This window comes from Monodelphis domestica, chromosome 1, assembly GCF_027887165.1.
Source record: "Monodelphis domestica isolate mMonDom1 chromosome 1, mMonDom1.pri, whole genome shotgun sequence".
Taxonomy (NCBI): domain Eukaryota; kingdom Metazoa; phylum Chordata; class Mammalia; order Didelphimorphia; family Didelphidae; genus Monodelphis; species Monodelphis domestica.
This window is the reverse complement of record NC_077227.1, coordinates 561,096,257-561,124,160: the sequence shown is the minus strand read 5'-3', so window position 1 is coordinate 561,124,160 and position 27,904 is coordinate 561,096,257. Positions and strand designations below refer to the sequence as shown.

At 33.7% G+C, this 27,904-nt stretch overlaps 1 protein-coding gene across 2 annotated transcripts in view; it reads left to right on the top strand.

Moving 5' to 3' along the window:
* CSMD1 (CUB and Sushi multiple domains 1) overlaps positions 1-27,904 on the top strand; it is a 2,624,761-nt gene that overhangs the window by 2,026,584 nt on the left and 570,273 nt on the right. For both annotated transcript variants that reach the window (XM_056823354.1, XM_007476228.3), the window contains exons 19-22: positions 2,144-2,260; positions 5,360-5,575; positions 11,821-12,009; positions 22,353-22,522. In XM_056823354.1, coding sequence (XP_056679332.1) covers positions 2,144-2,260; positions 5,360-5,575; positions 11,821-12,009; positions 22,353-22,522 — 692 coding nt within the window. The remainder of the gene's footprint in view (positions 1-2,143; positions 2,261-5,359; positions 5,576-11,820; positions 12,010-22,352; positions 22,523-27,904) is intronic.

The window sequence follows — 27,904 nt, the reverse complement described above, 5'->3', positions numbered from 1 at the left end:
TGCTAACACAGATCAAAAAAAAAAAAGAGTAAAACCAGCCCTTATTCTCAAGAAGCTCACTACCGAATGGAGAAGATAATTTGCAATAATTATGTGCCAACAAGATATAAAGGGACATTGAAGATAATCAACATAGAGAGGGCATTAGCATTAAGAACTGGAAATGCTTCTTGAAGAAGGTAGGATTTTAGTTGAGATGCAAAAGAAGCTAGGGAAGACAGAGGTGAAAATGAGGAGGGAGGAAGGAGAGAGAGTGCGTTTCAAGCATGTAGGTCAGCCAATGAAATATACAGAATTAGCGTGCAAGGAACAGCCAGGAGGTCTATAGGGTATGTGTATGTCACTAAGGTGTATGAATAGAAAGACAAGAAAGAGAGAAGTTATGAAGGGCTTCAAAAGCCAAATAGGAGACTTTATATTTCATTGTGATGGAAATAGGGAATGGTTAGAATTTAGATTTAGGGGTAACAATATCATATCTATGCTCTAGGAAGAGCACTTTGATAACTGAATGGAGGATAGAATGGAGTAGAGTAAGATTTGAGGGAGGACGTTGGGGAGACATGTAGATTGTGAGTATGGATGATGTGAAGATTGATGATGCTCTCAGTGATAGTAGGAAAATTGGGAAGGAGAGGAAGAATTTGGGAAAGAATGATAATAAGTTTAATTTGAATATGTCAAGTTTAAAATTATAGTATGAAACTGGAGAGGCAAGACTAGAGGTCAGGAAAGAGTATAGGACTAAATAAATATATTTGAAATTTTTCTGAATTAAATTAATAAATGAATCCATGGCAGATGACTAGAAAATCAGATGAAATAGTATAGAGGGAAAAGAAAAGAGAGCTCAGGACAAATCCCTGGAAGATACTCACCAATAGTAGAGAATCTGGATAATGATCCAACAAAAGAGACCGGTCATATAGGTAAGGATCAGAACCAGAAGAAAACATTGTCATCAATCAACAAACATTTATGAAGCCACTACTATACGTTTCAGGAACTATGGCAATTTCTGGGTATACAATGATAAAAGTTAAATACTTCTTGGCCTCTTGTTGTTGTTTAGTTGTTTGAGACATGTCTGACTTTTCTTGACCCAATTTGAGATTTTCTTGGTAAAGATAGTGGAGTGCTTTGGCACTTCCTAACTACCCCTTCCCTGTTTTCTAGGAGGTTGCATTTTTTTTCTCTACACTAAACTTAACAATTCTATTATACCAGGAAGGTAGGTGGCAGACTGGATAGAGTACCTGGCTTTGAGTCAGGAAGATCTGAGTTCAAATCTAGCTTCAAATACTTATAGTGTGACCCTCGTCGTTACTTAATCCTGTTTCACTCATCTGCAAAATGAACTGACAAAGAATATTGCAAACCATTCCAGTACCTTTGCCAAGAAAACCCCAAATGGAGTCATGAAGACTCAGATATGAATGAGAAATTTACTGAGCAATAATTCTATTACTATATTATATTTATGTGTTTTTAACATGAATTCTCTAACATTTCTTCCTTGTGATTTTGTTTAATAATTTTATTTAAAAGAGAAATGTCTATGAAACTGAGAGATATTCAATTATTTTCTGTTTGGGGAATTTGGAAAATTTCAAGTATTTAAAAATATTACAAGTTATTTGTCTGTTAGATGTGTATTAGCATCTTTAAGTTGTAATGCTCAAATAAATTCATTTGTAATAGAATTTAGGTCTGTCGCAATTGTATTCTTCTCTTCTAAAATTAGCCTTTTTATCAACCCATATTCCACATGACATATTTTATTATAGGTCATTTCTTTCTGGCTGAGGGGGTTACCACAGAAACCAACTACTCTAGAAACCACAGTCTGACCAGTATAATTTGCATAGACATGTATGGATTTTAATTCAGGCTCAAATTTACAACTTTTTCTCTGTTTGTGTTCTTGCATTGTAATGTGTAAGTGCATTCTTATATGCTTTGGTCTGTAGTATAAAAACCAAGCATGAGTAAAATTGATCTATCCTCTTTTGGCCCTAATGTGATATTGGATGGCTATTTTTTTTTGACAATCTGACAAGCTAGAAAACATTCTTAAAGTCCTATATTCTGTAAGTATCCATAAAATTCCAATTGACTGACATTTTCACTTTCTTCTATTTAGCTCTCTGTGGAGGCTACATTCATGGGAAAAGTGGAACTGTCCTTTCTCCAGGGTTTCCAGATTTCTATCCAAATTCTTTAAATTGTACTTGGACTATAGAAGTGTCTCATGGAAAGGGTAAGAATGAAATAATGAATTATAAATAAATGAATAAAATGGTATACAAGATGAAAATATGCTGTAAAAATAAATCATTTGTTAATCTCTTAAATAAGGAGGATTTCATTTAATTTCCTCTAGTAAATATATTTCACTCAATGCTAATAGCTTTTCTTGATGGCTTAGTATCAAATATGTGTATTTGTCACAACTTATGAAGATACAGATAGGTAAAATAGATTATTTAAATGATCTGTGCCCAAAAAAAGAATGGATCCATTGTTTTATTCTAAAGTTGCAAAAGAGTAAAGATTTGTGAAAATGAATGTGAGACTGAAAAAAAAAAGAAATTTAACTCCCTATAATAGGGAAGAATATAGAAAGGGGATAGAAAAGAAATAGTGTCAATCATTAATTAAAGAATAATTCAATATCTACATTTAACAGAACTAAATAATATTTAAGAAGATCTAATGCATTACTTTCAGTGTTACTAAAAAAAATCCTAGTAAATATTTGAGTTGTCAACTAATAATCTTGTCATCACAGAATGATCATAGAGGAATAGCTTTAAAATCCTCTTGATTTTGCTCAAAAATGTTAATAGCTGTCAAAGGATCCTCATTGTTTTATCATGCTATAGTTGGTGCATATTTAAGGATGAATAGATTCTCAAAGAGAATGAAATCTATACAGAAATGTTGAAGTAAAGATATAAAGATGAAACACTAATTTTTTCTACTAATTTCTTGTATTCTAAAACTCATGCATACATATGAGAAATTAAAATATAATTTTACTTTATTATAGAAAAAGTACATTCATGTACTCATATGTAACATTTAAAATCAGATCTTTTAAAGAAAGATATGCATTCAGTAATATGAACTTAAACTTTGAGGCCCCAAGGAGAAGTTTCCAAAAGGGTACATCCTTAGATTTTCTTGAGTGCAAATCAAAAAAAGACACCTGTTTCCTCTTTTGACTTCTATCTCTCCCCTATTCCTCCTGGGAATTTCAATGTTCTCACATACAGAAATACTCAAAATTGTATTAGTTTGTTGGTCTTCCTAAGGCCTGGTGACATGATTTTGGCTTCTTGAAAAATGAACTTTTCTGAGGAGCCACTGCTATTTTCCATTTTTCAAACATCCTCCCAGACTTCTTGACTCCTATAGATAAGCTTAACTTTTGAACTGTGGATTTTTTCTCACAATCAATCAACAACAAATATGTGTTGCCTTTTCCCTCATCCCTGAACTTAAAATTTACTTTTACATCCTAAAGTAATATTTCACTTCTGAATTCCCGAAGTTACTATAGCAGCCAGAGGAATTATTCATTAGAACATAATTCTTTCAGATGAAGAAAATAATGCCAACAGTTTTTGAAATTATCCATTCAAAATCGGAAGGGAGAATATTTGACAAAGATCAATGGCAGTGTTATTTTTTCCACCATAAAAAGGATACTTTGAAATGTTTGTTTACTCTATGAGCAGAAGCAGTGCTACACACATCACTGGCATAGATATTGATCATGACTAGCATGAAAGACATTGAGAAGGGGAGAAAAATAATGAAGAAACAGGATTTTTTTTCCTTTTTAAAATTGTCTTTGTATCTGTCAGCACCTTACAAAATGCCTTCTTTTGAGTAAGTGTTTAATAAATGTTTGATTAGTTTGACTATATTGGGAATAGGAATAATCTCAGGATAGTAACACACTGATGTTTTTCTTTCAAAATTCCTGTATTATGTTAATGAATCAGCTAATAAGAAGCCAATTTAATTTCTCATTGTTACAACCTGACAGCTTTGGTTCTGAAGGCTTAAAAAGCAGGGGATGTTGTCTGTTGTTTGTTAATATGTTTTAAAGGGTTCTCCGGTGAATTTCCCTGTTTGTGAAAACTTCCAAATTAATGTTTATTCAATCTACCAGCTAGAATTTTTTTCTATATATTAAACACACCTTCCTCTCCTTAATAGAGAAGTGGTTAACTATAGATATTGAACCAAGCATACACTTTTGTCAATGGGTTGCCTTATTTTTATTAAACGTATCATGAAATTGTATGGAACAGGGATGGAGATCACCCCTCACAGAGGTCCCCTTTTCACAATGAAAGTTTGGAGTCAGAAGTGATGAGCAGAAAAGAGAGAGTTTATTTCTCTTTCATGAAAGAGGGCAGCATTCCTAATCTTAAGGCAAATGTCCCACTTCTAGTTGAATTTAGCCTTTTATTGGCTTTAACCTCAAACCCCCACTTCTCCACCTCCTCTCCCTGGATGCCCCCAGAAACTGGAGAGCCAAAACTTACAAGCTAAAGTTTTACCCAATCAGAAAATAGGACAACCATAGTTTTAACACCTATAGCTTGGCATAGGAACTTTTGACCCAGTTAGCAGAGAGCATAACCACAATTTGACACTTAGATCATATTAGAATATAATCAGGGGCATAGCTTAACAGAAGCAGGGGGTTGCAGTTAGAACTTCCCAGTATGTTTGAAACTAGCACAATGCTTGGCCAGGGGCTTTTGGAGAACATATTCTGAGGGCATCACATAGTCCACTCCTCACAAAATGATACATCTATACAAGACCAATTTTGCGGGAATTATAGGGAAAAGGGCAATCTTTTCTAATAGTGGTGGTATTTTTAAATAAAGGAAAGAATATCAAGAAAATGATTAAGAAGAACAAATAAATTATTAAGTAAAATTAAAAAAAAGTTTGGACAACTAGGAAACTGAGGCAAACAAGATTAAGGTAAGTATCTGGGACCACATTTGAACTCTGGAAGAAGAGTCTTACTGACTCCAGGTCTAGCATTCTAGTCACTGCTCCTTAGTTGCTACTACTACTTATTAATTTCTTACTATGTGACAAAAAGGGTACAAATCTTCTGGGAAATAAAACAAAAATGAAAATTTCCCTACTCTCAATGAGCTTTTATTCTGATGGGGGCAAACTACTTGTACAGACAAGGAGCATAGATGAACTCGCCTTTGTATGGGCGCACACTTAGAGAAGCAGCACGCTACAAGCCAGTGGAATAAATGTCCTCTTTGTTCTTTGACTTTTTTCCATTTTTTTCCCCCTTTGGTCCATAAAGGTGTTCAAATGATTTTTCACACTTTTCATCTGGAAAGCTCTCATGATTACCTGCTGATTACAGAAGATGGAAGCTTCACAGAGCCTGTTGCAAGGCTTACTGGTTCTGTGCTACCCCACACAATTAAAGCTGGTCTATTTGGAAACTTCACTGCACAGCTTCGCTTTATATCCGATTTCTCCATTTCTTATGAAGGCTTCAATATTACATTTTCAGGTAAGGCAAACTGTTCTCTCTACATACACCTCTGGCCCTGAGGTCATACGGTTGTCATCTCTGGGGATAATGTAAGTTGAAAAGACAAAGATCAAAGTATGTAGTAGTAGCCACAAGGTGCACTAGAAATAGAAAGAATATCCGATTTAGAATAAGAGGATTGAATTTATTCATTATGCTTTAGGTTTCTACTATAGGCGAGGCGTCATAGGCTAGGTACTTGGAATTACAATCAATCAATAAATATTTAATAAACTCCTACTATGTTCCAGTCATAGTGTTAAGAGTTAGAGATACACAAATAAGTAGTCTCTGCCCTGAAGGAGCTTATAATCTAATGGGAAAGGCAATATATAAAAAATACATATAAAAAGCAAACTATATATGGATTAAAAAGAAAATATTTTTTAAAAAGGAAGGTTTCCTGTAGAATATGGCATTTTACTCAGGATTTAAAGGAAGTCAGGGTGGTCAAGATCAGAGTAAGGATGTACACTGCCCTAGGCACATGAGACAGACAGAGAAGATGCCTAGAGATGAGAGATGAAGTGTCTTGTTAGGAAAACAGCTAGGAAGTCAATATGGAAGGGTACATGTCATGAAATAAGGTCAAAGAAAATTAGAAAGGTAGGAAAAATAGGCTTGACAGACAGAAATAAAAACAAAGGAAAATCAAAAAAATTTTAAGAGAGAATGCGAGTAATGGAGGTGATCACTTATATAAATACATAAGAGTTATATAAAACAAGTCCTCATGATTAGAGCTGCCCTATAATGGAACGTATTAGAGAGAGGGATCTCCCTGCCACTGAAGTGCTCCATGAGAGGCTGGATAATGAATTCTCTAAGATGTAAATATATTTATCAATAAGAATTTATAAAATACTAGAACTGTACCTGTCACTATACAGGGTGCTAGGGATATAAAAACACACGAAACATACTTTATCCTCCAGGAACTCACATTGTATAGACAAAATGTTAACATGTTTATATATAGCAATAAAAATAAAATATATGCCAAGAAAATGCAAGGTGATTTTCTGGAGTGTCCAAGAGAAAATGACTGCATAGAGTCACAGTCATGACTACAATCTAAAATTCAATACAATACTATCATTATAGTTAATATTAATTGAACTAGTTAGTATATAGATCTTTCATTTTCATTCTAGTTCTAATGTTCTATATGTTATGAGATAATTTATTTATATATTCCCTTGAAAATAGGTTCTTCAGATGTCTTTTGTTGGTAATTTTTGTCCTTCATTAATTTCTAAAAATAAAAGGGAGAAGGAATCACATCTTCTATTTCTTCCCTTAGTTTATATAGGCTGAAAAAAAGAAGAGCGCTTTGGAAAAAAAAAAATCTTTGGTCTTTCAGGTATAATAAGAATAAATAAATTGATAAATAAAGAACTACATACATATGTATGTACATATATACCATTAATAAATGCACTTTAAGGTCTGCAAACTATATTATAAATGTTACTGCATTTAATATTCAGAAAAACACTGTAAGGTAGATGTTACTCTTATCTCTATTTTACAGGGAGCCCTTAGACAGATTTTAAGAGAATTGGCCAGCGTCACACAGTGTAGACCTATTAATTTTTAAAATCCTATTTTCATGTTTAGTGGTGAATCATATAGTTGTTTACTGATGGATTATTGCTTCTTTGTTTAATTAATCTAATATTGTAAAAATCAAGTATTTAGGTGGAAAAGAAAAGAAAATCCTCTATATGCTGTGGAAAATTTTGTAATAGTATAGATACTCAAAGTGGACAATGAGAAGGCATAGGAAATAAAATCTTAAATGAAAATGCAATTAGAATAAAAGCCTCTTTAGCAATAATGACCACAGTGCTTCCAGCAACAGAATTTTGAATGTTAAGTAGTAGACCACAAAGAATAATGACAATATAATGAGTAATATTATACACTATTAGAGTTTTTTTATTTTCCCAACATTTGTTCATTTTTAAAATCTCAAACAAATAAAAATGCACTTTGTCAAAATAAGTTATTTTTATTGAAAAGAATAAATTGAGTCAGGAAGATTTGAGTTCATATACTATATCAAATACTTTCTGCTGTATGATCCTAGGCAAGTCACCTAACTTCAAGCTGCCTCAGCTTCCTCAACTATAAAATGGGCATCATAATAGTATCTACTTCACAAGGTTCTGTACAACATAAAGGTTTAATAAATGATAATTCCCTTACCTCTCCTAGAGAGAGTTTCTTCTTCAAAGAGACCTGTCTTTAAGAACATTGACTTTGTAGTATAAGGTCCTGGGTTTAAGTCCTAGCTCTGATACATAATACCTGCTTACATTGGATAAATCATAACCTCCCTGGGCCTCTTATTTTTCTATTAAAAAACAAGGATCCTGGATTAGATGGCCTTCTAGCTCTTTATCTATGACCTTGTGAAATCACAGTGTCAAGCACATACAAACTTTATGTAACTTATCAGTTGTTTTCAAATATGTGTCCCTTCTATTTTGAATAGCTTATCCTCTTCAGACCTTGTTTATTACCTTTTCAACAGATCCTATTTAGCCTATAATTTTGCATAAGGCAAAGGGGGAGGCAGATAAATCTGTGGCTGAATGGTATCCGAACAGGACATTTAAATCCCACTCCCTAGGGTGACCTTGGGCATAAGATTTAATTTCTGTTAGCCTTTAGTTTCTTCATCTGTAAAAATGTGTCTGGATGAGATCATATTATTATAACAAGATAGGAACACAGATTAGAAGTTAGATAATCTTGAAAACATCACTAGCTTTAATTGTCTTAGTTTACAAACTTCATCCCAGACCTGTCAAGATTTCTGATTTAGCAAAGATCAAATTAATGAGAATTTATTGATCTTTATGTTCTTCTGTATCAATTGTTCAGTGTCTGGCATAGTATAATACTATACATCCTTATCAATTTTAACCAATGGTGGTCAGTATTTATTGAAAGCTATTGTTTACTGAAAGATTTTTTTCCCTAAAACCTCTGCAATTCTTAAAAGGTTTAAATTTATATTGCAAGATATAATACACACATTAAAAAGGAAGGGAGAGAGTGGAATGAGGCAAAGGAAAGTACATTCATGTTACATGCACTAATATGCACTGTCCCAAAAGTCTTAGTGCAATTTTAAAATTGCACTTTGATTTTTGGGACAGCCCTATATAATCTGTTTGTGATGTGAATATATTCAGTACAACTATTTTTTTTTTAAACTGAAGTTATACAACACTAGTGTACACTTTATCCAGGTGGATGTTATTTTTCTCTATCTGGTTTTTTTAAGGGTATACAAATTAGATTAGACTACATATAAATTTATCTAATTCTGAATGAATCAAAAAAAAAGATGATTTAGTACACACCAACATTATAGTAAGTAATAAGGCTTGCAGGGGGGGGGGAGGAGAAAGGGAGAAAATCCAAGATTTAATGCTCTTTGAAAAATTTTAGAAACTTTTTATATGTCATTGGGGAAAAACAATTAAATTTAATATCTTTAAAAAAAGAGCCACAAACACCTTAAATGGCTGAATATGGATTTGAATGCTGATTTCAGGCCAAGTGCTATACCCAGTGTGCCTCCTGCCTTTGTTTTAGAAAGTTACAACAAAGTAGATTGACACACCCTTCCCAGGTTCAATGCCAGTAATGGTTTGATTATTGTTTTTAGAATTGGAAAATAGTCAAGTATGAAATGAGAGTGAATGGAAAAGGAGGGAATTGTAATTGATTAGAATAAGACAAAACTGTAAAGTGAAGACCTGAAGAATGGCTGAAAACTGCCTCTCAATATACTGGGCTTCTTTTTAAAGGATCCACCCATCCTGGTGGTCTGGCTTGAGATTTTAAACTATTGAGATGATAGGTTTAAGTTCTCCTGGACATAGTCACTGGTCCAAACAGCAAAATGAGGAAAGACGACTCTCCAATATAGGGAAGAACCATATTATAATGAGATTCTACTGTTGTCAATAAATAACAAGGATCATTCAGTTGGACTTTTAACATTTGCAAATTCTATCTCATTTGATCCTCACAAAAATTCTGAGAGGTAGGTTTTATTTAATCCCACATTACAGATGGAGAAACTGAGGCTGAGAAAGTTATAGTGGCTTCCCAAACTAATGTAGCTAATAGGTGTCTGGGTCAGCATTTCGACTCAGGTCTTCCTTACTCTAAGTCCAACAATCTATGCACCATGTCAACTATTATGTAAGTGCTTAAAAATTGTGGAATGAGAATGAATATGGGCATTATTTAAAAGATTATTTCTGAAGCTGGAGTAAATGTTTGGTGCAAGGGACAAAATTGTTGTATATCACGGCTCTTTGTTAAAATATTCACCAATAAAAACACAATCTGCTTTTCCATAAAGTTTCAATGTTTCTAATATACTTTATTCACCACAAGCCTATGAGGGCTTTAAGGGAGGTGGGGAGGCATTTTACAAATGAGAAAGCTGAGATTTTAAAAGATTAATTGTCCATGTTCATAATTATCAAATATATGGTAATCAATGAATAATTGCATTATTGTGGTCAAATGTACTATTTCTTATAAAGAAATTCTTATAAAGGAAAGCCTCTTTCATCCAAAAACCTATAAAAGAAGGAGGGTGAAGAAGAGGAGGAAGTACAGAAAAGCTTGAAAAAAGTCTGTCAGTTAGCATAGAACAGCAGTTATGACCCAAAGTTCCTTTCTCCCACTTTGGGGATTTTGAATATCAACTAGTTATTGAAAATATCAATTTCCCCTGAATTCCACTCCACCCCTGAAGCAAAAGTCAGTAACCTGTCCTGAACTTTAAACCACAATCCCATTTCTAAGCTCTGTCACCAATTCCTGATTCTACTTGACCCACATAAGTACACTATAAAGACTGATCCTGCCACAACCTAGATTACACCTAACTCCATCCAGGACCCCAGAATTCTGCCTTGTGTATGCCCTGTCTGTCCCTGACCCTGCGTTCTCCCCTGGAACCCAAGTGGGAGATAGGGTGATTATTCTTTCCCTGTACTGAGATCTAGTTATTTGGTACCTCTGGAGTCTGTATTGACATCTGTACCCTGTTGAATATGTCTCTTGACAAGTAGCTCCTACCTTGAAATACTTCATTTTACCTTATAAATAGTGTATGCATTTCTTAGAAGGTAATTCTTACAGGTTGTCTGCTCTTCATCACCTAAAAGTAAAATATGTTTTATACATGAAAAATAGCCAAAAAAAATCCTATTAAATGTTAAATGTCTGAGAGAAATGAAACTCATTTTCATGATGTTTTGAGTCTGTACAGTAGTTCACTTGATTTATCTATGTCTTCCTGCTATTGTATAGGATTAATTTTCCTCAATGATCACAGGATTCAAAATACATTAGAAATCATGGACTTTGCCTCTTTTTGTATCCTCAGCATTTAGCACAGTGCCTGGCACATAGTAGAGACTTAATAAATGTTTATTGTCTGATTGTCCAAATCCATCATTTTCCATAAGGAGAAAGTAAGATTTAGAAATGTGAAGTAAACCTGGTATTTGGATGGCAAGTCCAGTGAGTGTGCTTCTCATTATTCCACTCATAATTTTGAGAGCAGTTCTCAGAGGAGTCCGTAATATTTTGAACAAGGGTAGCATTACTTGAATATGTGTAAAACCCCTAAGATAAAGCTTCTTTGATGTTGTCATTCCCAATGGCATAGGGGTAGGGGAAGATGAGCCTCTTCGACTGGACTTCTGATTGAAGAGACTTCCCCAGAGGAAACTCCTTTTACCAATAAAGATAAAGAAACACACTGCAGTTTAAAGAGTCTTAAATCAAATGCCTGGAGCATCAAGAGATTAAGTGACTTGCTCCAAAGTCACATAGTCAATACACATCAGAAACCTGATTTGAACCCATGTCATCCTGTCTTTGAGGCTAACTCTCTTGCTGTCTTTCAGAACAAAACTTTATTTTGTTTTTATTTCAAATGAATCCCAATATTTTACAGTCAAAGTTCATTTTAAACATCAAAAGTATTGGTATTACAGTTTGAATTTAAACAGATCTGTATAGACTGAGTTCTGTGGAAAAGGCATGTTTTCTCTTTCTAAAAGTAGTTATATATATATGTATATATATATTTTTTTTCCTGATTACTGTGAGTTCCTTTTCCTGGTTACTGTGGCTTTCTTTTCCCCAAATATTTTTTATTTCTCTTCTTGAAACAGAATATGACCTGGAACCATGTGATGATCCAGGTGTCCCTGCCTTCAGTCGAAGAATTGGTTTTCATTTTGGAGTTGGGGATTCTTTGACTTTTTCCTGCTTCCCAGGATATCGTTTGGAAGGTGCAACTAAGCTTACCTGCCTGGGTGGGGGCCGTCGTGTGTGGAGTGCACCTCTGCCAAGGTGTGTGGGTAGGTGGTCACATGATTTCATTTCATTCATCCAATGGGGGGGCAGGACATGGCATACATCAGGATAGTAAAATACTAAATAGGCCACTTGGGGCTATAATTGAATAAGGAAGAAAGAGAAAAGGCAGAAAGTAATTTGAAATATGTCTTGTGAAAATTAAAATGACCAAAGTTCATAGATTTCTTAGGAACAGGGAAAGAGGATATTTGGAAGTAATGATGGGAGTGGGAGGGAAAATTTTAGACTCTTTTTAGTTTAATTCCTTGGTAGAGCAATAACTATGTAAGCCTTTTTGACAAAAATTATGATCAAAATAAGCTTAATTGCCATACTCAGTGATTTCATCTTATTTTAGTAGAATTAGGGATTAGTGTAAGATTCTTATGTAAAAAATTATTTTCTTTGTGTGAACAGAGTTATTAAAACCAGTGTTGTATGATGTACATAACAGCTCTAGGGGTGATATAGAATGACTGAGGGATTTGCCATGGTGTAATGGAAAGAATAATAGATTTGAAGTTAGAAAATTGAGGTTTGAATCCTAGTCTAGCTATTTAGTAACTATTGAGCCTTGAACAAGTAAGCTTCCTTACCCTGAATCTCAGCATCTTGGTATATAAGATGAAAGAGATGAACTTTACAATCTCTAAGGTCCCTATTAATCCTAAATGCTATGAATTAAATTTCTCTCAAGACCCAAAGAATATAGCCTGCACATAGCCAGCCAATAATGCATACTTACAGAATAACTCTCTGACTTCTTGATATAGTGAAAACATTTGCTTGGGAAGTTAAGTTGTACTTTATTCTGGAGTTATACAAAAAGTTAGCAATGAATTAGGGGTGCTAAAAGGAAAACAGATAGGAATTCATGATTTTTTAAATCAGAATCCATACTTCAGTACTTAAATGGTTCCATGATCTTATCAATTTGGATATACCTTGCAATGACTCAGATCACATCCTGTTCATATCTTTTAATCCTGGATATTGCTTGTCCATCTTTACCCATAAATCATCTAATGAGATCCTAATTAGCTGAGGACCATGCTATAAGTCTTTCAACATTACCTATGTACTGTTTGAGCATACAGGTTAACCACTAATTATGCTGGGCTTGTTTTTAAACTCTTACCTTCCATCTTAGAATCAATACTAAGTATTGGTTCCATGGTTGAAGAGGGCAAGGGCTAAGCAATGGGGAATAAGTGACTTGCTGAGGGTCACACAGCTAGGAAGTTTTTGAGGCCAGATTTAATCCCAGAGACTCCTGTCTCTATGCCTGGCTCTTAATCCACTGAGTCACATAACTACCCCTACACTGATTATCTTTTATTCTTATGTGATGATTAAGCCACTTGTCCAATCACACACTTTTCTGATGATATAATTTATGCCACTTCTATCACTTAATTCTTGGTTGATGCTGTGTTATAGTCTACTCATGCTGACCATATGCCTCTCCATTTCCTTTTGAGTGACTCCCAATTTAAATTATTTTAAAACTATTTTAGTACTAAATGAATGCCCATATTCTTTGCTAAAAATATCCATATTTCCTAATTTAAAGAATTTCTTCTTTGTGAGTTATCAGAGAATGACTACTATATTTAGAGTCAGAGGTGTTGGGTTCAAATCCCAGCTCTTCTGCCTACTACCTATGTGAACTTCAATAATTTTCTTATCTTGCTATGTCTCACTTTCCTCATCTGTAAAATGAGGGGATTGGATGAGCTAATCCTTTAGGTTCCTATCAGCTCTAAATCAAATGAATTTGTACTTCAGTCCAAGGTCTAGTCTCCACTCTATTTGTACTATTCCAAAATATCCTAGAGATATTTCAATTAGAAGCAAGACTTTCTCATTCATTGGATCTTTTGACCGACACAAATGTTTTCAAGTAGGGTTGGTGCTGCTTTTCCTGGTTCATTTTGAACGATCATAATTTTTATCACTGCTTTTTTACATCTCTTAGCTTTTAAGGAAGATAAATTTAAATTTATTTAAATTAGTGCAACACTGTTATGATGCTATAGTTCCTTTCCGCATCTCAGATTTTATAAGGGTTTAAAAGGCTCTGTGGCTAATTTTATAAAATATTCAAAGTTACAGCTGCAGACTTTTACTTATCCCATTACATTAAGACGTTTTCTCTAATGCATGGCATAGTTACAAATCGTCCCTTGGCAACTGAAGCTGAATCCAATCTTGTGTTTTATGAGCAATTTTGGATAGTTTTGTACTTCTTCCAGTATCCTCATTCAATGCCTCCCTAAGCTGGGAATAAAGGGGGTCCTGAGTTTTGTTGAAGTTTCTGTTAAAGCAGGGCAAGTTTTCAGAAGTCCTACCAAACTAGTGAGACTTTAATGCAATCCTGGCAGTGAACTGTGTCTTTTTCCAAGGACCAGACCACATGGGTAAAAAAGAAGGTCATTTGCATGTTATTCGTTTTTTTGGCAAAAAAACTCATGATGACTACTAAAGCATGGAATTTTGCCATTTGAGGGCTTGAAAGCTATACAGATACCAATGAAATCATGAATATTTACAATGTTAACATATTTTATCCTGTAGCTACTGTTTTAAAGTAAAATAAAGAAACATTTGATAGTTTAAATAATGCATTCATCATGATGACCTTTCCAAATATTATACTTTTAAAGTTTGTGGTCATAAAGTTAGTTTTGTAGAAATATGCTTTTGTATACATGAATGGTCAGAAAATGAGTTAACAGTTTTTCAACTGTTTTATTCTTATTTTATTTTAATTAGTTTGGCTTATTACTGAACTTTAGGTGGTAATTTAATTTTGATATCTTATTAAAAATAAAGTAGATTCTTCTGTAAAGAACATTTGATTTATTTTAAATGACATTTTTTTTTACTTTAACAGTACATCAGAGAGGAATTATTGGTAGAACTTTAAAAATCACAAAACTTGAATTAGTTTTAAAGGGTAAATAGTGCATTTCTGATAGATTCATTTAGAGTTAGGCAGAACCTTAAAATCCAGTCCAAATTTATCATTTTACATAAGAAGAAATTAATATTCAGATAACTTACAAAATGTCATACTTTTAAAATGTTAATTTGAATTAAATTTATTTTCATTTTGTCTTACCTACATTTTGTTTTGATATGATATAAAAATAACTGTCTAGATTTAGAATCCTTATCAATCATTACTTTGGTCATAAGAAAAGCACTTAATTTCCTCAGCTTCAGTTTTTTCATCAGTGCTGTTAGGGGGTTAAACTACTAGAGAAAACCTCTAAAGTCCTTTCTAGATCTATGCTTGAGTATTATTCCAACTTCAAAAGCAAGTATTTATTTCCTGACAAGTAGAATGATAATTTTCACTCAGAATACTATCATGAAATGAAGTCCATCTTAATGGATCTTGAACACTTTAATTAAAAAATGAATAAAATAAAAGATGCCTCTTTTATTTATACTCTTTAGACTCATTCCTTTACTTACAGTAGGTATTCAATAACTAATGAATAAATGAGTATTGGATTATAATTTCATAAAATCTTGGATCTCAGTGTTTACGTGACTTCACAAGTCATATCATATAACTAGCTGAGCTTATTGGTATTTATACCTGCTATGTTCTTTAAACATTTCCCCCCTTTATTTTAAGAACTCTAGTGAAGGGAATAATGCTTCTTGTCAAATTATCTCATTCTACATTTGCGAAGCTCTGTCAGGAAATTTTTCCTTCTGTAGAACCTTATCCATGACGACTTATCCAATTAGGCACTCATACTCATAGGTTGGGATCCTCAAAAGGCAACTGATTACTTTTCTTCATAAGTAACCCTCATAAGTATAATTTGTACAACTAGAAAGCTTAGATGTCATACTGGTGTGTTTACCACAAATAAGTCAGCAAGACCTAATTGACTTTCTTAAATGGTATTTACTAAGAAGGAAGAAGGATTGATGTGAAACATTTCCTCCAAATTCTGTTGTACTCTCTCCCACAAATACATACAACATCTGTGGAGAGAGTGGACACAAACTTTAAAAAAAGTGATAGTGAGACACACATAGAAGAGTATATCTATGGCAAAGGAATACTTCCCATTCTTAGAAGCCACTTTTCTACCTTCATGGAATCTTCATTAAGTTCCCTTTATGTGTGGCTCATTTTGGAGCTCTAAAAGTAGCACTTTTCTTTAGTCTGATGAATTTTAACTCAGATCTTCCTGTTATATATTCAGTTAATTTTTTAACTATTTCTCTATTGGAGACAGGGCAGCCAGTTTTTTTTTTTTATTTAACTGTCACAACTACATACTTCTGACTCCTCAATGCACTAAGATATGGTTTAATAATCTCTGAGATATTCATGCTTCTGGCTTTGGTAGCCAATTAAAAGATGTTATCATTCAGTACAAGCCCATTAACCATGCATCATTAGAAATCAGCTTCTTTCCAGTTTCCATATGGTTTCTTTGACTCAAACTAAATAGGAAATATCCATGCTCCAGGGACTTGCCTTACCATAATAAGCCAGTCCACCCCCATAATCGTTTCTTCAAGCCTAAATCAGCATCTTCACAACTTCTATTCAGTATTTCTAGGTCTGTCATCTTCAATCAAGCAGTATAAATCTAATTCCTTATTAATGTCAAAGCTCTTCAAATACTTGAAAATGACTATTCTGTTGTCCATAAGTGATTGGTTTTTTCTAGACTAACTAGACTCAATTGAGCTTTATAGAATATAGTCTTCCACTCCATCATCCTCCCTAGTTGCCATCCTCAAGGAAACTTCATTTTCTTCCTATAATATGGCATCTAAACATTTTCATACTCCACTTATGACAAGTACAGAGTACTATAGAACTATTACTTAACTCTATATACTTAAAATTATAATAAAGTATGTCCATTCCGTACCTCTGTTTGGAGAATCCTAATTCCTTCCATTTAAGCTACACATTAATTATGGTGGCCATATTGGTCTCCTCCAGTGATTAACATTTATGAAAAACGCCACCTTCATACTTGTTTGTTTTTATTGAAGGTTAATTTCCATATGGATAGTGGTTATCTATTTCAGCTACATCTAAACTTTTTTAAATAGTGAATTTTTCTACATGAGTTAACTAAAAGATACTAATGCCTTTGGATAAATAAAATCTAGAATCTAATGAACCTAGAATCATAGGCTTAGTGTTAGAAAGGATATTAGAAGTCATCTAGACTTTCATAAATGTGTAAAATAATTCTATTCCTTGCCCTTGAGTTGTTATAAATACTTATCCTGCTGACCTACAGACTCCTGATATAGACAAGTGCATTCTCCAGTTTTATTAAGAGCTCTTATTGTAAAGAAAATGCATTGTAAGGATGCTTTGTTACAAAGCAGCCCAACTGTTACAAGGATGCTATTATTATTAATTATTCATAGAGTGTACTTGGCATCACACAGGGCAGAAAAGAAGACACATTCCTTTCCCTAGGGCTTTGTGATCTTTGTTATACTAATAAGAAATTTATAGTTAAAAACCCAGAACAGTGATTTAAACCTTCTGATAATATGTTTGGTTAGCTAGCTAGACAGACAGACAGAACAGACAAGCAGACAGACAGACAAATAAAGCAATCCTTGCTGATGTTGGAGAATATTTTGTATAAAGAAGACTTCCAGAAGTAAATACATCAGGAGCACACTGATGTCAAAAATGTAATTTCAAAAAAGATAGAAAAAGAGAAAAGAAGTATTGGGATGATGGCGTACTTAAGAAAATAAGTTAATTTAGGATTGTCTTTGTAGAAAAAAGAGACTAGACAGGAGTCAGGGGAATCCAAAATTTTAAACCAAGGTTCTAATACAATTCTGACACTATTGGAGCAAGTCATTTGACCTCTCCAAGGCTATTCCTTCATTTGTATGTGCCTTTCTCAGAAGATCATTGTAAAGAAGTCACTCTATAAACTTTAAGGTGCTACATAAATGTAAGCTATTGTAAACTAGAAAGAGGGTGAGAGAAACTATGAATAGTAATAGTGGAAAGGGAATAGGAATTAGCAGTAAAGAAACAGCATTTGAATCATTGCCCTGATGGTTCTCTCTCACCTCTGTGACTCTGAGTCAGCCCTTTAGCTCTCTGGGCCCCAGTTTTCACTCAAATGAGGGAATGATACTAAACATCATCTTAAACCCCTTCCTCTGGCACTGATCCTATGATCCTAGAGGATTTGTTCAATATCAAAATAAGGAAGCATTTATTAAACACCCAAAGAGGCCAGGGATTGTACCTGCCCTCAAGGAGTTTATATGATGGAGATAATGTAAATAAATAAACAAATATATTTAGAAATGATTATTATAACAAAAATAATATCTAGAATTTACATAGCTCTTTAAAGTTTGCAAAATGTTTTACAAATATTATATTTTTTCAATTCTCGCAACATCCCTATGAAGTAGGTGCTTCACTTTACAGATGAGGAAGCATTAGATCACAAAGCTAATGAGTATCCGAGGTAGGATTTAAACTCATTTTCCTGACTCCCAGTCCTCTGATTTATAAATACTGCCTCTTCACTGACTAGATCTATACCTATATATGTATGATATCTGTATGTGTATATATACATATATACAAATATATTAGATATACATACACGTACAGAGGGTCAGGATTTTTCTTTTAATTTAGAATGTTGTGTTTGGGCAGTTTTACAGTGAGTATAGAGTGCATTCCCGCCAGTATGTGTAGGCAGTGCCAAGATGGGGAGAGGTGGTGTTAGGTGTAAGAAACAGCAGTATAAGAGTAAAAAATACAGGAATCCTCCTTACTTCTGATTCTATTCCTTCAGAACCACAGTCATTTCACCAAAAGGTTGTTTCTAGGATCCAGAGCTCTTGTCCTTTAAAAAAGAAGACCCTCCTGTCCCCTAAGTGAACATGTCACCTAAAAGAAGTTTTCAAGCATAACAGTGGGGTGGTAGCTGTTGTAGACAACAGCAGGGGTGATGGTCAAAAATGTCATTTTCTTTTACTATTACCCCACAGGTTGGTTAAGCAGAAGGTATGAGATCCTAAATAAGATTTAAGAATGTAATTATAAAAGTAAAGAAGCTCTAGCCCCAAAGCTGAGAATAAAAGCATTTTGCGCTGAACAGAGGGATCTATTCATTATTTTTTTGTCCCTGGAATCCAGCCAGAAACCATACTCTTTCCTACCTTAACACAGTAATGTCAGGGAAGGTCAGGTGTTGCTTTAAAAAACAAGACATGTCTCAGGATTTAGTGAACTCTCTTTTTTTTTACCTCCTCTGTTCCATCATCACAGATGTTCATTGCATCTTTTAATGTTAGATTTAAGTTGTTTTACAGACTTGATTGTATATAGTCCATGGGGATAACTATCCATAATATAATTATGAAATATAATTTATATATATGCACATGTGCATATATGTATATATTTGTATGTATATATTTATATATACACACCAGCCTGACATACATTTATTCATTATAGATTTCAAAGAAGCCCTTATAACAAACACTGACAGTTATGGGAAAGTAACTTACTGAACATAAGGAAATCTTTTATCTTCTAAATCAAACAACAACAATGTAGTAGACAGATCAGTAAAAAATTCTTTCCACTATACCTCAAAAGTTCAATGTTGCAGAAAAAGTCAGTTCTTCGGTACATAGTACCTATACGTCAGTATGATCTGGGAAATGTTTGATAACTGGCTCTCATGGGGTGTAAATGGAAGTATCATTTTTTATCAGATCTATAGAACTTCTAATTATAAAATCAAAAGTATGTACAATTTAAATCCAGGTTAACTGAATTTCCTTTCATTTTTTCACCCTTTAACTGTATAAACTTTTTCAATCAATTACATTCTTCATTCTTGGTATGCAGCCTAAGGGAATAAACTATGGTGAACTTTTAGATGCAAGCTTTGCTTTCATTTATTAGAAGTTTTAAAGAATAAAGTTGCTTAAGAAAAAAAAAAGAAATCAGATGCCATAATGTTCATATATTGAGTACAATTTCCTAGGTAGATAAAAGAATTATTTTTGCAAAATAATTTATTTCTGTAACCTTATTATAGCTCAAATGCAATTTATAAACACTATAAAAAGGCAAAATTAGCAAAATTATATAAAATAATTATAATTCAAATCATTGTCCTTTATGTTAAAAAATGTTGTTCCAGACAGAATTGCCATTCTGCATACTTATAGCCGAAGATGACTAGTTGAATGAGTAATCTAGAGTCCTAGCCACACTATATGACAATGATGCTATTGTTTATAACTATGGTCACTCTTGGCAAAGCCTCTGAACTCTACCTGGTGTCTGACTAGACCACTTGGTTGTTTTTTTTTTTTTTATGTACCTTGTGGTCAGACTGAACAACCTTTGTTTTAAATAAAGTCTATCTTTGTTTCAAATCCCTACATAACAAGTCATGCAATATATTTAGGTAGTAAAAATATAGTGGAAGTCACCATTATTTCCTTATGAGTCATTTTTCTTTGAGTACTACTAGTTGAAAATTATCTAAAAATTCAAGAATTTAAGATAATCAGAATTGTGCTACTTAGTTGAAAAGAAATATAAATTAACTTAATTATTAATCTTACCAAGGAACCCTATTCCGTAATCAGGAAGTTCAAGTTAAGAACCATTTATTAAAGGTCTGTTATGTGTATGTAATAAGTGGAGAGAGAGTCTACCTCAGTTTCAAGAAGTCCTTGATTCAAGCCTTCATTTAGATTCATAGTGGTTTTATGATGTTGGACAAGTCAGTTAACCACTTCATGATTCAAATAGCTAAGACTGTAAATTGTAAAAATTGGCAGTTTTTCTTCTCTTGATATTTCCTAAACAAATTCAAGTCTGAATCATTTATTCACATACATGTATAGATTTTGCATATGTGCATATATATATACACACACCTGTGGAAAGTTGTGTTTGTATAAATATGAATGTTGTGTTTCTACAAGGCATTCTGGGCAAAACAAAAATTAAACTTTCCTTCTTTGAGTCTCACATTTTCCAGTTTTAAAATGATGTCATGATACATCATATCATAAAACAACTTTCCTCCATTCTCAGAATTCCTGATTCCTGACTCTTCCTGATAGTATTTTGAGCAAAACTTCAACTTTTATGTTTTATCAAGAAATAAATGGTTATGGGGTGGTGGGGCATTGAGAAGAATGTGAAGTATCACATTGTTTAGAGGTAGAAGAAATCTGGGAGTTCATCTTGTCTGACCTATTAATTTTACAGATAAAGAAACTAAAACCCAGAGAGGTTATTTCACTTACTAAAATAAGAGAACTGGAATTTAATCTCAGATTTTCTAACACCAAATCCAATGTTCTTTCTATTACATAAAAGGGGAGTATTATGTTTTAAAATGAACTGAAACAAAAACACTCAATCAGATACGGATTAGGCTACATAACCCTTGAGATCCCTTTGAACATTCTATTTTCTATTTTAAAAAATAGCTGCAAATATGATTGGAGAAACAAAGAGCAAATATGGGGTCATCTAACCTAATCTCCCCTATTTATAATTGAAAAAACTAATATCTAAGAGGAAATTGACTTAGCCAAGGTTACAAATGAAATTTTAAAGTTATTTTCATTTTCTCTTTAACTAAAGACTATTCAATATACCCTCAGAGCTATTTAGACATTTCTTTTTTCTACTCTGTGAGAAGGAAGAGAAGACAGCATTTATTGACATTCAGACTTTAAAATATAATATAAAGAAATGCTCTGATACAATATTTTATAGTCAGAAAGCAAGTACTATATCTGAAGTCAGGTTTAGAACATGACAAAAAATATGAAAAATCTTTTCTTTTTAGGAGACTTTTAAAATGTCAGAATTGGAAAGCTCTATAGAGGTTATGTAGCTCAAATCCCACATTTTAGAGAAGAGGAAACTAAATCAAAAGATATTTAAGTAACTTACTGAAGGTTCACACATGGTCAGTTTCAAAACCAAATCTAGAACTCACATCTAGTATTTCCTGATGTAATTGTCTTTTCTTTACACCATGCCTCCTAGGAATCGGGGAAAGGAAGGAGAAAAAAGTGACAAAAGTTTGTACATTGTAAGAATCTAGATGATTATCAGAGCTTAAAAAATATTAAACTGGTGTTGCAGTCACCAGGGCATTGATAATCTATAGATAAGTAATGGGTTTATTAATTTAGATATGCAGTGATACAGCAGAGGGTGACCATAAATTTGTAATAGTTATTTTATTATGTATCACAATGGCTAATTCTTCCTTTGAATTCGTTTTTAATGTCCCATTTTCTTTAGCTGAATGTGGAGCAAGTGTTACTGGAAATGAAGGAACATTACTGTCTCCAAATTTCCCTTCTAACTATGACAACAACCATGAGTGCATCTATAAAATTGAAACTGAAGCTGGAAAGGGAATTCATCTTAGAGCCCGAAGCTTTCAACTCCATGAAGGAGATGTGCTTAAGGTAAATGGGAATTTAATTCAAAATGCTTTGTCTTCTGTCTTTAAATATTTAATAGAAACTAATTCTTTTTTTAAAATCATTGAATTTCCTTTCAAACGGTTTATACAAAATAAAATCTTAGTATCTCAAACCACTTCTGATTATATTCTTGATAAAATAGGGTTTTGACTCTTAAAAGGATGCTACATATTTCTTTATTCCTTTCCTATATGGTTCTAGGTCATTCTATCTATTCTTACGTCCACTCTGTCTTGACACGTTAAATGAGCGTTCTCTACAAACTCTATTTCTGTCAGAAGTAACTCAGTTTTCTACATTTTCTCACCTTAGTTTATCTTTCTGTGGTTCTTTCCTTGCTTTCCATCCTGATAAAACCTACTTCCATCTAGACTTCAACCAAATGGCTAATTAAGTATCCTTAAAATACACCCATGTTTTTCCCATTCCTTGGACAGATTATTCCCTTTTCCTTACAATATCCTTCATCCTCCCCAACCCATACCCATCATTTTTTCCATTTCATAATCACTTCATCTCCGAGATTCAGAACAAATGGCAAACATCTGTGAAATCTTCCTATGATTCCAATAGCTGGATGTGCAATCTCCTTCATTTGATCTCAAAATGCTTCATAATTTTCATGTTTTCATTGTATTTCTAATTTATATGATATTTTTCTGTATAGATTATTTTACTCCAACACTAGATAGCAAACTTTTTAAGATGAGCATTGAATTATATATCTTTATTGTCTCTATGGTGCATTATAAATAATCAATATTCAAAATAATATTTTGAAAAAATAAATGAGGTGTTTTTTTAAAGTACTGCTGCTCTGAATAGGTTTGAGAATTTAAGTTTGAGGAATTATAGGCTTAGACAAAACATCAACATTAATGACAATTTACTAAAAAAAAAAAGAACGAATAATGTTCATGTTAACTATCCATTTCTAAATGATTTATAATGGGATTTACCAGTGTAATTCTTGATCCCATTAGAAGTCAATAGCTATTCATGAACTAAAACATAATCCTTCCTGCTAGTGCTATACTTAACAACTTTTCTTGTTCCATTTCACAATTTTAAAAGAAAAATATATTCTAACAACATCCAGAATTATTCTTTCTAAATCTCATGCTGACAATTTTAAGAGTTGTAATTAAGAAGCTATTTCCATGTACTAAACATCACTGTTCTAACTGTCCTGGAGTTGAAAGACTCATGCTAAGTATCTCTTGTCTGAATTCTATGATAAGCATCTATTATCTGAATTCTTTAATAACCTCAAATTTGAAAATCAATAAGATTTCAAGGCAAAATTTTAAGTGAACATTAACTGAATGTCAGAGCCAGGTTAGTGATTTTAGGTGCCAAGAACAAAAGAGGAATAATTATTGGGGGGGGGGATAAAAAAAGACATTTTCAAAGGTGACTGCACATAGTTTTAGGTGTTGATATTCAATGAATATCCCCATGCAAAGAAAAAAATTGTAACTTTTATAAAGCTGTCTATAAAAATAAATTTGTTCAGTCTTCTCTGATAATATGCTTTTCTTCCTCTCATCCTTTCACCTATGAACTAGACAAGGGAATGTCACCTCAGGAATGTTATAAAGGCTCTCATACACATGCACACACACAAATGAATGAACAAATCAACAAATGAAGGAATTAATGATTTAAGGGTTCATTATGTGAAAATCATGGGGCAACAAAGAAGAAATCAGATTCTATTGAGCAAGATAACAAATATGTAAGGTGTCAGGTACAAGTAAAATGGAAAAGCCCATTGTCTATAGAATACAACAGCAAAACTGATACTTGGTCTAAAATGAGGCAGAGACTGTACAGAACTTTGGTCTCTCTATTGCTCCAATGGAGAGGCAAGACACTGTGAGAAGCACAGGCTTCCCTGAGAGACTTCTGTCACACTTTTCCTGAACAGAAGATAAATGAGAGATAATCCTTTTAAGATCAAGATACTCTTCATTAAATAAGGACAAAAATGGAGCAAACTAGCCTATACCAAAAGGCATAAAATTTAGCTGGCAAGTGGCTATATTTATAATTCTTAGTGAAGGTAGGTGGGAAAGTGACTGATTTAAGGAGGAATCTGGGGCTGTAGGTGTGTGTAGTTCTTAGGAACAGGGTGATGGATTCTCAAGTGCAAGGGGAAACAAAAACATTTCTGGTACATATTTTTAGCATAAAACAGCAAGATAACAGTATGAAGTAATTCAATCTCAAGGTTTCAGCAATACAAGACCTATTTAGTCTAAGGGCAAGGTATCCCATAATTGAGGGCAAGTAATAGTAGTTGAAAATAACTTAATCAATGATAAAGAGTCTGGGATCAGAGATAGCAAGTTTTGGACTAAAGAAACCACAAGTACTTTGGTTATCTCATCTCTTAAAAAGACCATAAGAGCTTTTATGAAATGAGCCAGTCGCAGATGGGTAAAGAATTCATTCTAGTGTTCTAGAACTAAAAGAAATAGTTTCCATGTTACTTTTTCCAAGTGTTGACTTTCAAAGGCAGTTTCTTCAGGTTTCTCCAAATCACACTGAGTCCCAGATAAATAGAGTTAGTCTTACACATTCTCATCACCCATATAGTAGGCCAACTCTAGCATTTCAAGAGTTATCAAGATAATCTGCACATTGGTAATGGTTGTTGCAGAGAGCTTCTAGACAAGGGTGACTCAGACACAGAGCTATTCAGAAACAATGATGTTCAGGAAATAGTCCCTAAATTTGAGGATTTTAATTCAAGAAAAAGATTCCAAGAGAAGAACGCAATTACTGACTTCACATATTTAAAGTGCTACCATATAGGAAAAAAAAATATATTTGTTCTGAATTGCTTCAGAAGTCAGAATTAGGACTACTTAGTGCATAAGGTAGCTAGGTGGCACAGTGGAGAAGAGTGCCAAGCCTGGAGTCAAGAAGCTGCCTCTTCCTTAGTTCAAATCTTGCCTCAGACAGTTACTAGTTTTGTGACCCGGAGCAAGTCAGTTAGCCTTCAGTGTTTGCCTCAGTTTCTTCATCTGTAAAATGACCTGGAGAAGAAATGACAAACCATTTCAGTATTTTTGCCAAGAAATGGCCCATGGGGATCATGAAGAGTCTGACACAACTGAAATGACTGAAGGATGATACATTTTAGCACCTCATAAAAGAAAAGCTTCTATGGATCAGTTGTCTAAAAACAGTATGTGGCCACTTCACAAAATAGGAAGCAACTTGCTTACAAGCTTACAAGCCTAAGAAGAGGTTGGATAAACATGATATGATATTTCAATCTTTAGATTTGAAATCCTTCTGTGACTTCATGGAAATCATGTCATTTCCCTTGGCCTCATATTCCTTATCTCTAAATTGGAGGCTTTGCCTCTGTGGTCCTTTCTAACTCTTGATTAATTGCTATCTTACATGGGTGCCTGAGGACAGAACTGAGCAGCTTAGAGCAGGTCAGCCTGTCCATGTATATGGTCACTCATCTGGATTGACAGCTGGGCTAATTAGGACCTGGGTATGAGCAACCCTTGACTGCTAGTCAGCACGACCTGATGACTTTAAGTATTGATTCATAGCACTGCCTTTGGCACCAGGCTGTGATCACCCAAGAATTATGCCATCACTATAGTAAATTTATATAGATTAAGAACCTCGACCAGTCTACAAGTTGTGAAGGACTTGTGGGAATAAGGATGAATGTCTCTGGCTATCCATTTATTCAGGAATTGTTATCAACTTCATAATAGAGGTAGAATGACTCAAGGCATGCTCAAGATGCCCAGGGAACCCATGGGGAAAATATTTTTTTTCTTTCATGACTTAGATCTGGGTTCCTCAGGGCAGCTTCAGGCTTTCAGAATCTAACTAGAACAAAATATGAAAACATATTGCTGGTAATAATGGGCAGCTTACAGGCTCTTGGTGAGTAGCAAGAAGTACCTAAAGCGATTTGACTCAGTGTCATCTCATGGACACAAGCACTAATCCATATGTACTGAAAACGAATGAAATAAAATAGACACAGATAAAATATGAGCTGTCAAATGAATTTCTGAATTTTATTTTTGAGGGAAAGAGAAGGAGGAATGTCTGTCTATGGAGAATGAAGTATGAATTATATTTTTAGATGGAGAGGGAGGGAAGGAGGAAGAATTTGGGAAAATAATATAGATGTGGTGGGAAATTCAAAACAAAACAAAACAGAAAAGGCACCCTGGATCTAGAAAAATCTTCGAGGTACTTTGACATGATTATGCCCATTCAAAAAAAAGAATACTTAATCTTTTCTTGCTGAGAAAAGCCACATGCTCTCTAATTGTAAGTCTTTCAATAGAGTGCCACACATTTTGGTTCCTAGCTCCAGAGAAGTCTTCTCTTCTCCTGTGGCTCCTTGTCAATGAAAGAGGCAAATCAATAGATAACCTGTTTCTTCTTGACACTACCCTTTTGCCAATTGTGGATAAAAAAAAATTACTTAATATTGCCAAGATGTAAAGAGACATATTCTGGCAACAAAGATACTTGATAATTCTAGCAGAGAAGTGCAATGCAGGGTATTACAGACCTTTCCAGATGCCTAAGGAAGGTTGGCACTAATATTATCAGGATCTGAGTTTAAGAGTCTAATTTTTCTTTTTGTGTATGGTGGATTTTTTGCTGGGCTGAACTGGAGGACCAGAGTGTTATATTTTCTAAAGAAATTAGTTTCTCAGTTAATTAGAGAAAATTGGTATTTTGTTCTTTGAATTTAAATGTGTTTATAAATTATTACATATTTCCAGGGAAGTATGAAAATATTTTTAAATTATTGCCCCCTACCCTTGCTGTCCCCCAAATTTCCCAACATATAACTATTCATCATAGGCAGCTGGAATGCCAAGTACATAGAAATCACTTAGTAAATGCATATTAATTTGATTTCTTTGACTTCCCATTTTGCTTCATCTTTCTTCTTTCTATCCACCTCTTTTTACTCTCTTCTTCTTTTTTTGTCTTTATTTGGGACTTTTTTTAACCCTTTCCTTCCATCTTATACTCGATATTGTGTATTGGTTCTAAGGCAGTGATTCTCAACCTTTCTAATTCCATGACCCTGCAATACAGTTCCTCATGTTGCAGTGACCCCAAACCAAAAAATTATTTTGGTGGCTACTTCAAAACTGTAATTTTGCTACAGTTATGATTCGGAATGCAAATACCTGATATGCATTATGTATTCTCATTGCTACAAATTGAGAGGTTGGGAACTGCTGTAATCTAAAGCATAAGAGAAGTAATAGCTAAACAATGGGGATTAAGTGAATTGCCCAAAGTCACACAGCTAGGAAGTGTCTGAGGCAAGATTTGAACCCTGGATAGCCC